This window comes from Capsicum annuum, chromosome 1, assembly GCF_002878395.1.
Source record: "Capsicum annuum cultivar UCD-10X-F1 chromosome 1, UCD10Xv1.1, whole genome shotgun sequence".
In the NCBI taxonomy this organism is placed as follows: Eukaryota; Viridiplantae; Streptophyta; class Magnoliopsida; order Solanales; family Solanaceae; genus Capsicum; species Capsicum annuum.
Genome location: NC_061111.1, coordinates 212,411,292 through 212,424,932, shown reverse-complemented (window position 1 = coordinate 212,424,932; position 13,641 = coordinate 212,411,292). Strand labels below are relative to the sequence as shown.

The following is a 13,641-nucleotide window of genomic DNA, read 5'->3' as shown; positions in this document are numbered from 1 at the left end:
TATTATACTATTATAACATATGTTTTATTTAAAGTAGTACGTATAGTCATATATAATTATATATTGAATGGTACGTATATATGTGTAATTGTTTATATATTTTTTTACAAATATATATTGTATATTGGAGTGTATATAGTGTATATTGGAGTGTATGTAGTGTATATTGGATTTTTTATTTATTTTTTAAACGGATTTGACCGGTTTTTAACCGGGTTGGATTAAGTGGGCCGGGTTAGGGTGGGTTTTATGGTTTTGAAAAAAAAAAAAGTTAAATTTTGCTCTTTTACTTCTTATCAAGTCCATTAATTTTCGGATCTTAAACACAAACAGTAAGAAAGAAAGAAATCAGAGTATAAAATGTCTAAGTGAGAAGTTCTATAAGCTTTCATATATATATATATATATATATATATATAATATTTAAATAATATATTTTTTATATTGTATAATTATGTATAAAATGAGGAGGAACAAGAAGATCATCAAATAAAAAGATTATATTGTATATACAACAATATACAATACAGTATACAAACTTATTAAGAAAATCGGCTTCATCTTCTTCCACAAATTCAAGCACTAAATTCATCCAAAAATACTACACTTGTATTATCTTAGATGTTCATTAATAGTAGCAATAATGAACAATTATAAAAATAAATCACCAATTGTGCATTATATGAGCATTGAGCTGCAAATTGTAAAGTAATAATAACACAATTAGGCTTTTTTATTAATGTAATGTACAGTGAGATATATTTTACAATATAACATTATTGGATGCATATCTTGTAGGATATTTCAAAAATTATCAAATAGTTTGTGCCTGAAAAAGCATTTTTTGGTAATATGAATATGATTTTACTAATTTAGAATAAGTATTAACAACATGCATGAGTACACGTGTTAAATTAGGAAGATCAATTACAAGTAAAAAATAACAAAGATAAAATTTGATATGAAAGGAATCAACTGATATTTTTATTATTTGCGCAATCTAAGTAGCAAAATATAATAAACCTACAAAATCTATCTTCAATTATTAATAGGTTACCAATTAACCCATTAAAAAAATCCTAAATGGTTTTGAAATCAATAACCCATTAAAAATTAACTAGAAACTGCTATTGAACTGTTAAACCAATAACATCTTTTTGTTTGAATTTTCAAGTTCGATTTGATTTTGAATAATCTTGATTAAATTCTCTATAATAACATCACTATTTTTGTTAATTTTGATTGCTAGAGCGACTAGCTGTCATACACCTATTTGATATTTTTAAAAATATTCTAGAGCAAAAATGCATAAAATTGAATTTTTATTTTTTAATAATATTAAATTTAACCCGTGAAGCTAATATAATTTTGTATGCAATCAAATCTCATTACATAACATTGTTGATTTTGAGATATTTCACTGATCTAGCAACTAGATGTTATATAACACTATTTAAATAATAATCGACTGCTATAGATGAAACAAAAGCATACAATCTAATATTTCATTTTCTTAATATTATAGACATAGGAACTTTAAAATCAATCCTAAGCTTCATCACACTTTTGTGTTTAAAAAAAAAATATATTCACATGACATACAACGTGTTAAAATATTAGTAAAATATTTGATCATTGTCTCTAGATTATAATTGGTAATTTTAGGGATTCTATTTATAAAAATAATTAATTATTATGTTATTCAAAAAAAAAAAGTTGTTATAAAGTGATAATTTTACGAAGTTTGTACTATTTTAAAGATGATTGTTGATGTTATAGGTAAAACATTGTTAAAAATGGAGAAATGTAATATAAAAGATTGATTCCAAGTAAAAGTTGACTGTTATAGCGAAATGATATTATATAAGAATACTGTTACAAAGAAATTTGATTGCATTAGTAGAGCATGATCGATTTGGTTATCAAAAGATGAATTAGGACAAGTCAAAATCAGCCGAGTTAACAAATGAATCGATTTGGTTATCAAAAGATGAATTAGGACAAGTCAAAATTAGCTGAGTTAACAAATAAATGAGTTATTGAATTTCTTTTGATACATGACTGTGTATCCGACCCGGGCAACATGCTTCTAGTCCATGACTGTGTATCCGACCCGGGCAACATGCTTCTAGTCCACACAATTGTGTCAAGAAAACCAAATCTTGCTCTTTTACTTCTCATCAAGTCCATTAACTTTCAAATCTTAAATACAAATAGTAACGAATCATTTGGTAGGGTGTAAAAAACTAATGCAAGATATGATGTATTATTAATGCCTACGTTAGTAATGCTTGTGTTAATTATGTTTGTATTTTTCTTATGCCGTGTTTGATTTGGTGTATTAAAAAAACATGAATTGTATAATTTCTATAAAAAAAAAAATTTCTTTTTTTTACAAAAACACCTTTTCATAAATATGGTGGAAAGGATATGGAAAAGATTTTGAGGGATAATTATGACTTTAAACATACTAATGCATACATTAAAATACATTGCATTACTATGGTATTTCTATGCATTAGTATTACACTTCTTAATACCAAAGAGTGTATAATAATGTACGCATTGATAATACAGAGGATGTAAAAGTGTACCAAATAAGATATTCGTAATACACAAAACTAGTGCTTGTATTATTTTTTCTAATACACTCTACCAAACGACACCTACGAAAGAAATAGATCAGAGTACAAAAAATAGATCAGGGTACAAAAAGTCCCAAGTAAGTTCTATAAGCTTTCTTTTACAAATGAAAAAGTGAATATCAAAATATTGCACTGGAAACTTTAGACTAAACAAGCATGAAATGGCTGGCTAAGGTAGTTCAACATACTACTTGAAAGCGGCTCTTCTGTTACGAAACATCAGATTAGAAAATCACCATCAATACCTCGGTCTAGGTCCGAGATAATCCATAGCTCTGTTCCAATCTCTTTTTAGGCTTATCTTTTTCGACAGATCGTCATACCATCACCAACAGGCACCTTAGCAAGGTTAGAAAAATGATATCACAACTTCCATCCTATATTCCATCCCAGAAGAAGAAAGAAACAAGCAAATTATCATGCTTACCATACTGATGTCAACGCGATTATCCTTCATCAAATTTTCATTAAAATCTCTAATGCTAAGAGTCTTGGAATCATTTACCTGATTAAAAAAAAAAAAAAAAACAGTTACAACTGAATCGTTTAGTGGAGTTGACCAACGAGGAAAATGTTTTCACCAGTGGATCAGAAACCCTTCCATGCCATAGGACATTATCCACTACAATAAGACCCCCAACTCTCACCTGTGAAAGGGAATGGATTTTACAGTTTCAAATTGCCAGGCCTACTAAACTATGAAACAATTTTAGACATAATTTAAGATAATTTTGAGATCACGTATTTCACCAGTTGTAGAAGCAACTCAAAGTACTCTTGATACATTCTCTTTTCTGCGTCAACAAAAGCAAAATCATATCTGCATAGAATTGGAGTTATATAGTGAGTTACTTCACTATTTTTGTCGATGTTCGCAGAAAAGACACCAAATGTTTTCCTCTAAATATAAGTGTATTTGAGACATCTGAATTTGTTCTTCACTATGACAGATAATCGATAGCTTCTACTGTTTCTTCAAGCGATCTACCTTCTCTCTCATTGATAGTTCAGTTCTTTTAAAGGATAATGGCTGACAATCGTCTTGAAGTAGCGCAAGTGAAGAAAGATACTTAGCTGAAAAAAGGGTTTACTGTATGCAAGTATTGTCACATTGGGCATTAGAAAGTATCTTAATCTAACCATAATCCATTAAAGCTTTTTCAGAATTACGTATTTGGCAAAAAAAATCACATCTTTTACACCTCGTACTGGTGCTAAGTATAGCTAGAAGCATTTGCTGGAAAGGGAACAAAAATAAATCCTACTAGTGTTGTCACTCATATAGGAGTTGACAGCAGTTTCTTTGGATAAGTTAAATGTTTCTTAATAAGGTACCAAGATGGTACAGAAAAACATCCCAGAATGGAGTTGACAGAGGATTTACATGCACATTTATAACAAAAAACAAAAAGTCGAGAACGAAACAAAATTTGGCCCTCAGGCAGATATTTTACCTGCAAATTTCACCATTTTGAATCAAAGACTTCAAAGTATCTGCTGCTAGACCATGTCTCACGTCCACCTAATGACACAGTCAAACCATCAGTGATACGAATATCGAAGGCATTTAAGCGCATACTTATTGTACCCATAAACAAGCATGAATAATGTTAAGTCGTTACGAAATGAGAAACACAGTTTATGCTCCATATTTATGTTAAGCAGCCATTAAAAAACCCTCCTAGGTTTAAAATACTGTACGAATTTTAGCATATACAGAATTAACAACACATCCAGTGAGAGATTCCATAAGTGCGATCTGGGGCGGATGGGTGTACATATACCTTACCCCTACCTTTGTGGGGTATAGAGAGATTGTTTCCAAAAGACCCTCTGTTAAAGAAAAGTGATTTTCGAAAAAGGTTTGAGAAGAATAAATATATGCACGCTTAGCCTCCATAGAGAGGAGTGTTGAAGCGAGATTGAGTAGAATCTTAATTCACCGAAGCAGACAATTCAGCTAAGTAGACTCTCAGTCTTTCAGGAGAATAGCCTGACAGATGAGGAAATAGCGCATAGAAGTAAAAAAAGAATGGTTAAAAGATGCTATAGCAGTGGTATGCGACAGAAGGTACCTATTTAAGTGAAAAGCAAGTTATGTATAATAGTTTCACACCGAGCATGTTATGTGAGAGCGTATTTGAAGCCTACAAGACCCATCATATCCACAAGATACGTGTTATGAAAATGTAGATATCAAAGTGGATGCAAGAACATATAAAATTGGACAAGATTAGAAAATTTACAACATAAAGGATGGACAAAGCACATGCAGAAGAATTAATAAATTGTGGATTGATGCCTGAGATGCTTTCACTATGTCTTAAGCAGACCTCCAAAAGCATCAGCCCGTTGGTGCAACACAATGGTGATTGAAGGTAATAAGAGAGACGACATACACCTAAAATCACATCGAGAAAGTCACTTAAAAAATCTTGAGTTAATATGGATCAATGAGACTTACCTGAGAATTGAACAAAACGTAAATAAAGGATCTATTAAGGTGATATCAACTAGTTGGATTAAGGCTTAGTTTATAAAGAGCCCTTGATTTCCCTTAAAAAGATTTTCTATACCACTATTGGGATATGCCCCAATACCTAAACATATATAGAGAATCCATATAACAAACCCCTCCTTAATTTGGAATTGAGGCATGGTTGATTGATTGATAAATGAATAGTAAGGTCAATAACTATATCATCTTTAGTAGATTACGTCTTATGATTCATATGAAACATATTTATTGAAACTTATATTGCACTATCTCTTAAATATAATAAAAAGATTATGTCTTACGAATCACACGGGGACACCAGAATCACCTTATGTGACACACCAGCTCGGTCATAATATCTTTGTGCAACTTCGATTGATTTGCCATCTCTTTCACAAGCAACTAAACAGCCCCCTTCTGGAAGGACCAGGGCAACACCCAAGGATGAATATCCCTGTAGGACAAGAACGGCTCATATTAATGATCGATAATACAGCCAAAGGAGGAAAACAACAGCACTCAATGTACTAAAAGGCAATGTAAATAAATGTCACTGTTGACAGAAATCCGAAATTGATAGAATATGTGATCAGTCAATCAGACTGGTCAAGCACAGGCAGTTGAGAATTTTTCGTAATTCATGTGTGCTGCTTTGTTTTCAAGCTGAAAGCAAAAACAGAAAACATATTCCTATATTTGTCGTTTGGCATGCAGGATAATAATTTGGATAAATTTTTCCCACATTATCCCGCATTTGGCAGCACCACAGATAGGGGGTAGGGACCAAGATTGCAATACCAGGAACGAAAACCAGCTAGATAAGAACTTCAAATAGCAAAAACTCACAAGCAGAGGAATATCTACGTATCCTTTTCCTTGTTTATCCTTTATCCTTCGTCCACAGCTGACCCAATTCCCCTCATCCTCCATACTAAGTGAACTTCTGTCATGAGTCCCTTCATGAAGTCCTCAGTCGAGCACCTCCTATATGATGAGATTCTCCTAGCATGCCTTCTATACTATGAAACCAGTGCCCCCTCCAACCCTCTCCTTTTCTTCATGGCGGAAAACCCACACAGCAGCCAATATGCTATTATATTCTCTTTCATGAAAATTTTAGGCTAGTTTTTTATTAGGCGCTTCACCTCTAAAAAGTACCCCTTATCTCTATACTCTTCAACACAAACAGTCATATGATGAAAACTAGGACATATTTGTCCCTTCACGTACATCCGACAAATTTGGAATGATATAGAGAAGTACGAGTAAAGATCAAGTTCCCTTCCTCTCCCCCTTTTTCACTAGATTTTTTTGTTACTTTTGGCACTATAAAAAACCTGCATAAAGGATTTATTTTCTGATTAAAAAGAACCTACATAAAGGATAAGACAAGTGAAAATCTATGTTGCTTGGACTCTTCAAAAATGTTAGCGAGTGTGCGTCGGATTCTCCAAAAGTAGTACATTTTTGGAGAATCCCACATGGGTGCAACCATCAAAAGTGAAGAGTCCCACAAATTAGGTGAAAACTACAACTTGTGACATACTTAAGTACAGCAGAAGAAGGTGCACATTATCAAACGCATCCTGATCCAGTGCCACAAATCTAATCTATTCAATACATTGTTGTCGACAGTCTCAGTAGCAACCTCATTTTCCAGCTTTTAGCATTTTAAATTTGCTATTGGGTGGCTTTTGCAGCATAAATTGTAAGCAGCATGTACACATATTTACGAGAAAGAACCAAACTTTTAATATGAGGAAAGAAAAACATAAAATATAAACCATGTAGATGATTTCATAATATAGACTTACAGTATATGTGCCCACTTCAATGCACCTTTTTGCTCCAAGAATCTGGACGAGCATAGCAAGTAGTTGTGCTTGATCCGGTGACACCTATTACTAAGAACTACAGTTAGTCAACGTTGAAATTCAGAATATCTGTCAATCTCCTCATGAGAAAAATCATCACTAGTCACTGCTCTAGCTTATATAGCAAAGTTGTAAACCAATAAAATAAAAGGGAAATATAAGAACTGGTCACCTTCAGATATTTTTGCAGAGAGCGCATATTTATCCCCCCAAGGTCTACTAGCATAAAAGAGGAAAATGTGAACTCTCAAGACTTGCAGTTGAAACAGGAAGAAGTTGCTTCCGCAATCCCATGCATTACTATCAAGTACACATTAAAAAATTTCATCATACTTGACATATCTTCTTTCAAAAAAGATTCCCTGTTACCACGTCTCATCCACTGTATGATGAGTGACTCGAATTGCTTTTCATTCTTCTTTCAAAAAAGATTCCCTGTTACCACGTCTCATCCACTGTATGATGAGTGACTCGAATTGCTTTTCATTCAAATTACAAATTTTCACAAACTCATGTAGAGAGCTAGTTTTGCACATAGCAACAACAACATACCCAGTGTATTCCCACTACCTTTGCATATAGCACTTGAGTGAATTACAAAGGATAAACTCTAAAACCGCTGAGGCTTTTTTATTTAAGTTAGAATCAGTCAGTTGTTGTGTGCCGTGGATCCACAAATCCAGTAAGTTTCAGAGGGACCAGGGATCATAATAACATCCATGAATAACCCCTTTTGGAAATGATCCTTCGATTTTAGGATAATGAAGAGATGCTTCGTAAGTAAATACTGAAACTCAACAGATTCCCAAAGTCGTAGATTAGAAAGAGATCATGTGCATGTATCAAAACCATGAGCAGCAGGACTGCAGTAACTATAACTTACTTAGGAGGGAGGCAAAGGAAAATTAACAGTTAGAAAGCCTAGACTGATGGATTACCTGCATCTGACTGCCTCGCATTGTTGCTGTCTCCTCCCTAAGTTCACGCAAAATCTGAAATCCAACCAAAGGAAAAAAAAAAAGAAGTGAATTCCTGATAGACTGCCTCTACATTTATTTTTTCTTTTTCTTTTGGTTTTCCCTATGTTTGCTTCTCTTCTCAAACTATAATGGGATTGCAACCTGAGCATTCACCTTTGGTTCTCTAACATTTGACAGTATGTAGTCATACAGTGGCGAATCAACACTTATAATTCGTTTACCACCATATCTAACATCACTTGCAACGGTGACTGGACTATCATGAAGTTTTGATGCCTGAAGCTGACAAAAGGAGAGAGCAGTGGTGGAAGACACGTGCCTCATCAAGGATGACACATTTATGTGGTATATGGAGGGAAACAGATGGCCATTAAATTTAGGTCGAAATAATGCAAATGAATTGGTGCATCCAAGCATCATCAGTCTGGACATAGGAGAGGCAATCAGCAGCCAAAGAGTCTGTGGGAAAATTGAACTCCCTGCAAGAGAACAAATTTAAAAGGAAGCACTTAGAAACTAATTTGATGTGCTAAGTTAGCGTCAGCAAAATAAACCCTCTACTTCCTATCATCAGGCAAGTGCAATACATGCAACTTTATGTGGCTGTCACAAATTTACATGGTTTATGGTTGGCGATGATGTTATCTTTTTTTTTTTTGCGGGTAAGTAGTTGGTGGTGGTGATGTTACTTGTACTACATCTGTAGATTTATAAATAAGCTTTTTAGAATCAAAGTCCTAGTTGGTCTTGTCTTAAGGAATCTCGTGATCAGACTGTAGGTTGTGAGATCTTACCAAAAGTAGATAAACAATGACATATGACTATCTTGAAATAAGTCAATAACTACAAAAAATAAGTTACTCCAGTCGACATGGGAAAACAGAAAGTCCAAATATGAGAATGTAGTGCGGAAGTAAGAGCATTTGAAAACATGTTTCTTACTACTAGTTGATGGCCCAAAAACATACAGAGGTAGAGATATAGGTCACTATGAGGAGGAAAAATGATTTGCCATGTTTCTTACTACTAGTTGATGGCCCAAAAACATACAGAGGTAGAGATATCGGTCACTATGAGGAGGCAAAATGATTTGCCATGTTTAAGAGTGAATGGGAAGTGAACTCCATAGTACCATCTTCCACTTTTCTAACATTGAGACAGTTGACAAGGGGATGACATATCAGTTCTCAAGCAAGGACACAAATGGAAGTTATCTGATAACTCATTTCACAATGCACTATGGTTAATTGACACAGATGAGTATTCTAGAAGACATTATTCAGTAAAGAGGCAACTGTTTGCAAGGAAAGCTGCATTCGCGGAACCTCTGACCAGCGACAACCAGATAAAGAGGCAAAGGATCCATGTTTACTCCTGCATCTTATGTTAAAAAGTTAACCATATATTAACCCATTGGTTATGCACTTCTAAATACTGGGTTTTATTTTTTATTTTTCTCTTAGAGGCATGGATAGGGTAATTTCCAGTCAGTTAAGATATGCTCTTATTTGGAACAGTTCGGCTGCTTGAAAAAATTGGCAATTTGCAGAGTTTCCAAACTGCTTATTTGGATTATCTGGTTGAAAAGAACTACAAGGATATTTCTAGTGGAAGATTCATCAACATCTAGTTCAATCACTCTGTAAACCTGTGAAGTAAGGAACTAAGGATACAAATCCCAAGTCTCAGATAGATCTCTAGTGATTCTGGAAGATTTGGGCCAGTCAAAATTGACCATTTGATGTATTTTTGTGATCTCCATACAGTTATACCATAACTTTGTACAACTTTAGGAAATCCACTAGTGCCACTGCTCCCTCGGTGAAGCAATTAGTTATAATTCCTTCACTCTTAGTTATTCAGCTAGGTATACTCTCTGCCCTCTTAACTGCTGTTGTTAATGCAAAGTTTTGAGTGACCTGAAGCCAATGTCTTTTAGACATGTAAAACCTATCGTAGGTGTGATTAATAACTGAATTTGCGACAAATTTGTAGTATATAAGCTACAAGTTGTGACAGAACATCAAAAAGAAGAAAAACTCATAGATACGTAAAAATATTAGGATTGGTGAGATCTAGCTTCCCTGGTTGCAATCATGTCTGATGCTGCAAAGTGTATGTTATAATTTGACATGTGGACCAATTTGGAAGGTAAGATTGTTGAATTGTACAATCCAGATCACAAAGATGCTCCTTTTATAGTGTTTGAGCAGGTTCAGAGGAACTCAAATATGGTCAAATGGAGCATAATCAACATATAGATGGTACTTGAGAAGAAACATCATATGAAATGAACAGACCTCCATAATTCCTGAAACAAAAACATAGGAAAAGCAGCTTGTCTCCGTTGGCTAAATCTAATATTGTAGCACAATCACTGCTCAAGCCTATACTTAAACCTTTCAGCTCCTACAACCCCCCACCCCCAAAAAAAAACACTCTACTCTATGCTATGTACCAATTAACTGAGAAAGGTTAGCTGACCTAACCCCAGTTGGTTCACAAATTTGAAACGTGGAGGAGTATGTCCCCATCCTATACTCTGCCCCCACTAAAATACCAAATTTCAATAAAACAGTGGTTTGTGCATTCTACTCACACATCTTGCATTGCATTCTTAACTATAAACCAAAGCAATGGGGGCCAACCATTTATCTGCCTAGTGAAGCATTTCATCTCTCACTTCTGCAATTACCTCATATCCTATTCGTCTTTCTCTTCAACCATATGCACCTTCCAACTTATGTTAGATTGGGGAGTTTACAACACTCAGAGCATTATTCCTCCACCATAACATCATCTCACCCATCTATTTCTACTTCCCCATTTTACAACCTACCTGTTGCCCGGCAACCTACTCCATGGTTAAAAAATTACCTTCTGACCAATATTAAATATGTCATAGGGGACCTTGAACTTTATTTGTAGTTTTGCTTAATTGGCCTGGGAACAGGCAAAGCTATATCACAAGCCAACGCTTCTATACAATCTTAAACTGTATTTACTTTAACGACCCTATAAATTGTCATCAAAGCGCTCATCAAGGGTGGAGCTAGAGTATAGATTCGGGTTCGGCCGAACCCAAAAGATTTGGTCCTAAGAGGTCCACTGAATATGTACAATCTATTACTCCCTTTGTCCCAATTTAGGTGGCACAGTTGGAATTTCAAGATTCAAACTTCCGAAACTTAGACCGCGAATTCAGACATAAAAGTTTGAGTTTAGTGAAATAAAATTTATATATTTGTTGAGTATATAAAAAGTAAAATAAAATTACAATAATTAACAACTTAAAATATTTAAAAGACAACAACAACAACATACCCGGTGTATCTAGGGTACTATGTACACAGTCCGTACCACTACTCCTCAGAGGTGAGGTACAAAAGTTGCTTCCAATAGACCCCCAGCTCAAGACAAAAATAGTCTAGAAAAAGACATAATATAAGAGAAAGAAACAATACGTAGTAACAAAAACAAGACTACCACAAGATAATCCTACAATCGATCTACCCTAAACAACAAACATCACCAAAATTCCAGAAGCAAGAAAGTACAAGCATATCAATACGACTACTAGTACACACCACAAAAAAAAAAAAAACACTCTCGAAATTCCAGTTGTGCCACCTAAAATTGGGACGGAGGGAGTAATTTAGAACCCAATAACTTAAAAACATTAGAATCAAGAACTCATAAGCTTCAAATCCCGGCTCCGTCACTCGACTGCCCATTACCTATCTGAGAGGCATTGTTTCTTGAAAAGATTAACAATGTCATTTCTACCATCTTTTTTTATAACCGTAGTGTCAGGTCTCGCACCTCGACTAAATCCACAGGTACCTGCCACCTCCCAACAACAACTAACTTTGTCCACCAAAGGCTAGGGGAGTTGGAAAGAATCATGGTTTCTTGAAAAGATTAACAATATCATTACTACCATCATTTTACTTACTACTTAGTCTTTCATATACAAATACAAGAATCCCTTTGACTTTGTCAACTTAATTATAAATAACAAGAAAACCAAAAACTTTATTCAACAAAAATCAAATGGTAAAAAAAGATAAACTTTTAAACCACATGGAACATTAGTAAGAAAAAGAAAATGAAATAGAAATAGAGATATTAACGAACCTTAAAGAAATCTCTTGGTAAATGTTAGGAAAATTAGGTAAGAATGGAGTCTCTGCTTTTCTATATTTCAGTTTGTTTGCCTGTCATCTCTGTTAAATACCACCAACAAAGATAAAGTTGTGGAGTCGAATCAAAATATGCCATCAAATTAAAAAAAAAAAAAAAAATACTCCCTCCGTTTCGAAATAAATGAATTTATTGGTGTTTCAAAATAAGTGAGTCATTAAATTTTTTTTCAAATTTACGCTTATGATTTGACGACCAATTAATTTTTGAAAGGATATTACAAGATCAACTTTTTTTCTTTTGGGGTAAAAATAAAAAGTAGTGTTAAATTTATGTCTTTAATGCTTTTTTATTAATCTAACAATTTATTTATTATGAAATGGAGGGAGTATCAATCTATGTTATATAGAAAAAAAAAAATAGCAAAATAGATTTTGTATACTTAATAAATAGCACAATACCTTTAGATTTTAACAAAAAGTGTTTGAACGACATCAAAAAAACGCGAAGTTTATTGTGCACTAAATAAGTGCACAATTCATCTTTTTATAGTGCACAGTCTATTTTTTTTTACAGTGCACAATTCATTTTTTTATGGATTATGCGCTTATTTAATGTATAATTTTTTTTATTCAACATTATGTTCTTATTTAGTGCACAATCTATGATATATATTTTCATGCGTCAATTTATTTTTAAAAAAAATTATGCACCTTTTAGTACACAATTCTCTTATTTATAGATTGTGCACTAAAAAAGTGCACAATATATTATTTTTTGATTGTACTCTTTTTTAGTGCACAATTCATTTATTTATATTGTCCACTTTTGTGCACAATTGTGCACTAAAAAAGTGTACAATCTTAAAAAAAAAAAACTATGTACTAAAAAGTGCACAATCTATAAATAAATAAATAGTGTATTAAAAAGTGTATTTTGCACTATTCATGTTATTCAGACATATCAACATCAATTTGTCATTCATATGAAATTTGAATATGTACACAAAAAATGTCTACATTATCCTGTTCAATTTCCTGAACAGTTCTTTAAAATTTCTATATAAAAGGAAAATATCGTCTTTTTCATTGCAATAACTTTAAATTTTTTTATAATTCAAATAAATTTTTATTCATTTGAGTCTTAGAGAATGTAGTGAACGTATTAAAGTTGACTTTTTGGGGACGGTGAAATTATTTGTGAAAGTAATACAATATATTATAGTATTTCTCCCAAGTGCAACGTCAAGTATTCAATTTCAATTGGTTATCAAGAATTTGTTGATTCAATTTATAGAAGGATGAAAATTAAAAATGACGATTGTGATTTATTTATAGTCGGATAATATCCAAATTCCTTCTCATCAAATGATCTGGTAAATTATGGAGAATGGATTATCAATGACGCTGAGTCGTTGACTGGATTTCAAGGGCTCCTTCTGATTATGTCAGTCAAATAAAGTTAAATATTCTTCAAGTTTATGTTAAGTAGGAGCGGACAAG

The 13,641-nt window shown here is 33.3% G+C and overlaps 1 protein-coding gene across 4 annotated transcripts; it reads right to left on the bottom strand.

Annotated features, from left to right (window-relative positions):
• Positions 1-2,589: 2,589 nt before the first annotated feature.
• LOC107848289 (O-methyltransferase MdmC) lies at positions 2,590-12,287 on the bottom strand. Of its 4 annotated transcripts, XM_016693032.2 has the most exons (11): positions 12,134-12,246; positions 11,321-11,423; positions 8,150-8,475; positions 7,955-8,008; positions 6,957-7,040; positions 5,471-5,596; positions 4,100-4,167; positions 3,396-3,465; positions 3,227-3,292; positions 3,073-3,150; positions 2,590-2,984 (listed from the first exon to the last, which is right to left on the bottom strand). In XM_016693032.2, the coding sequence occupies exons 3-11, from the start codon at positions 8,426-8,428 to the stop codon at positions 2,943-2,945; spliced, it is 867 nt and encodes a 288-aa protein (XP_016548518.1). In that variant the 5' UTR covers positions 8,429-8,475; positions 11,321-11,423; positions 12,134-12,246; the 3' UTR covers positions 2,590-2,942. The 4 variants fall into 4 exon arrangements, 3 of the variants coding, with proteins under 3 accessions (XP_016548518.1, XP_016548509.1, XP_047264744.1); XM_016693023.2 differs by lacking the exon at positions 11,321-11,423 and having other exon boundaries at positions 12,134-12,287; XM_047408788.1 differs by lacking the exon at positions 3,227-3,292 and having other exon boundaries at positions 12,134-12,247.
• Positions 12,288-13,641: the final 1,354 nt, after the last annotated feature.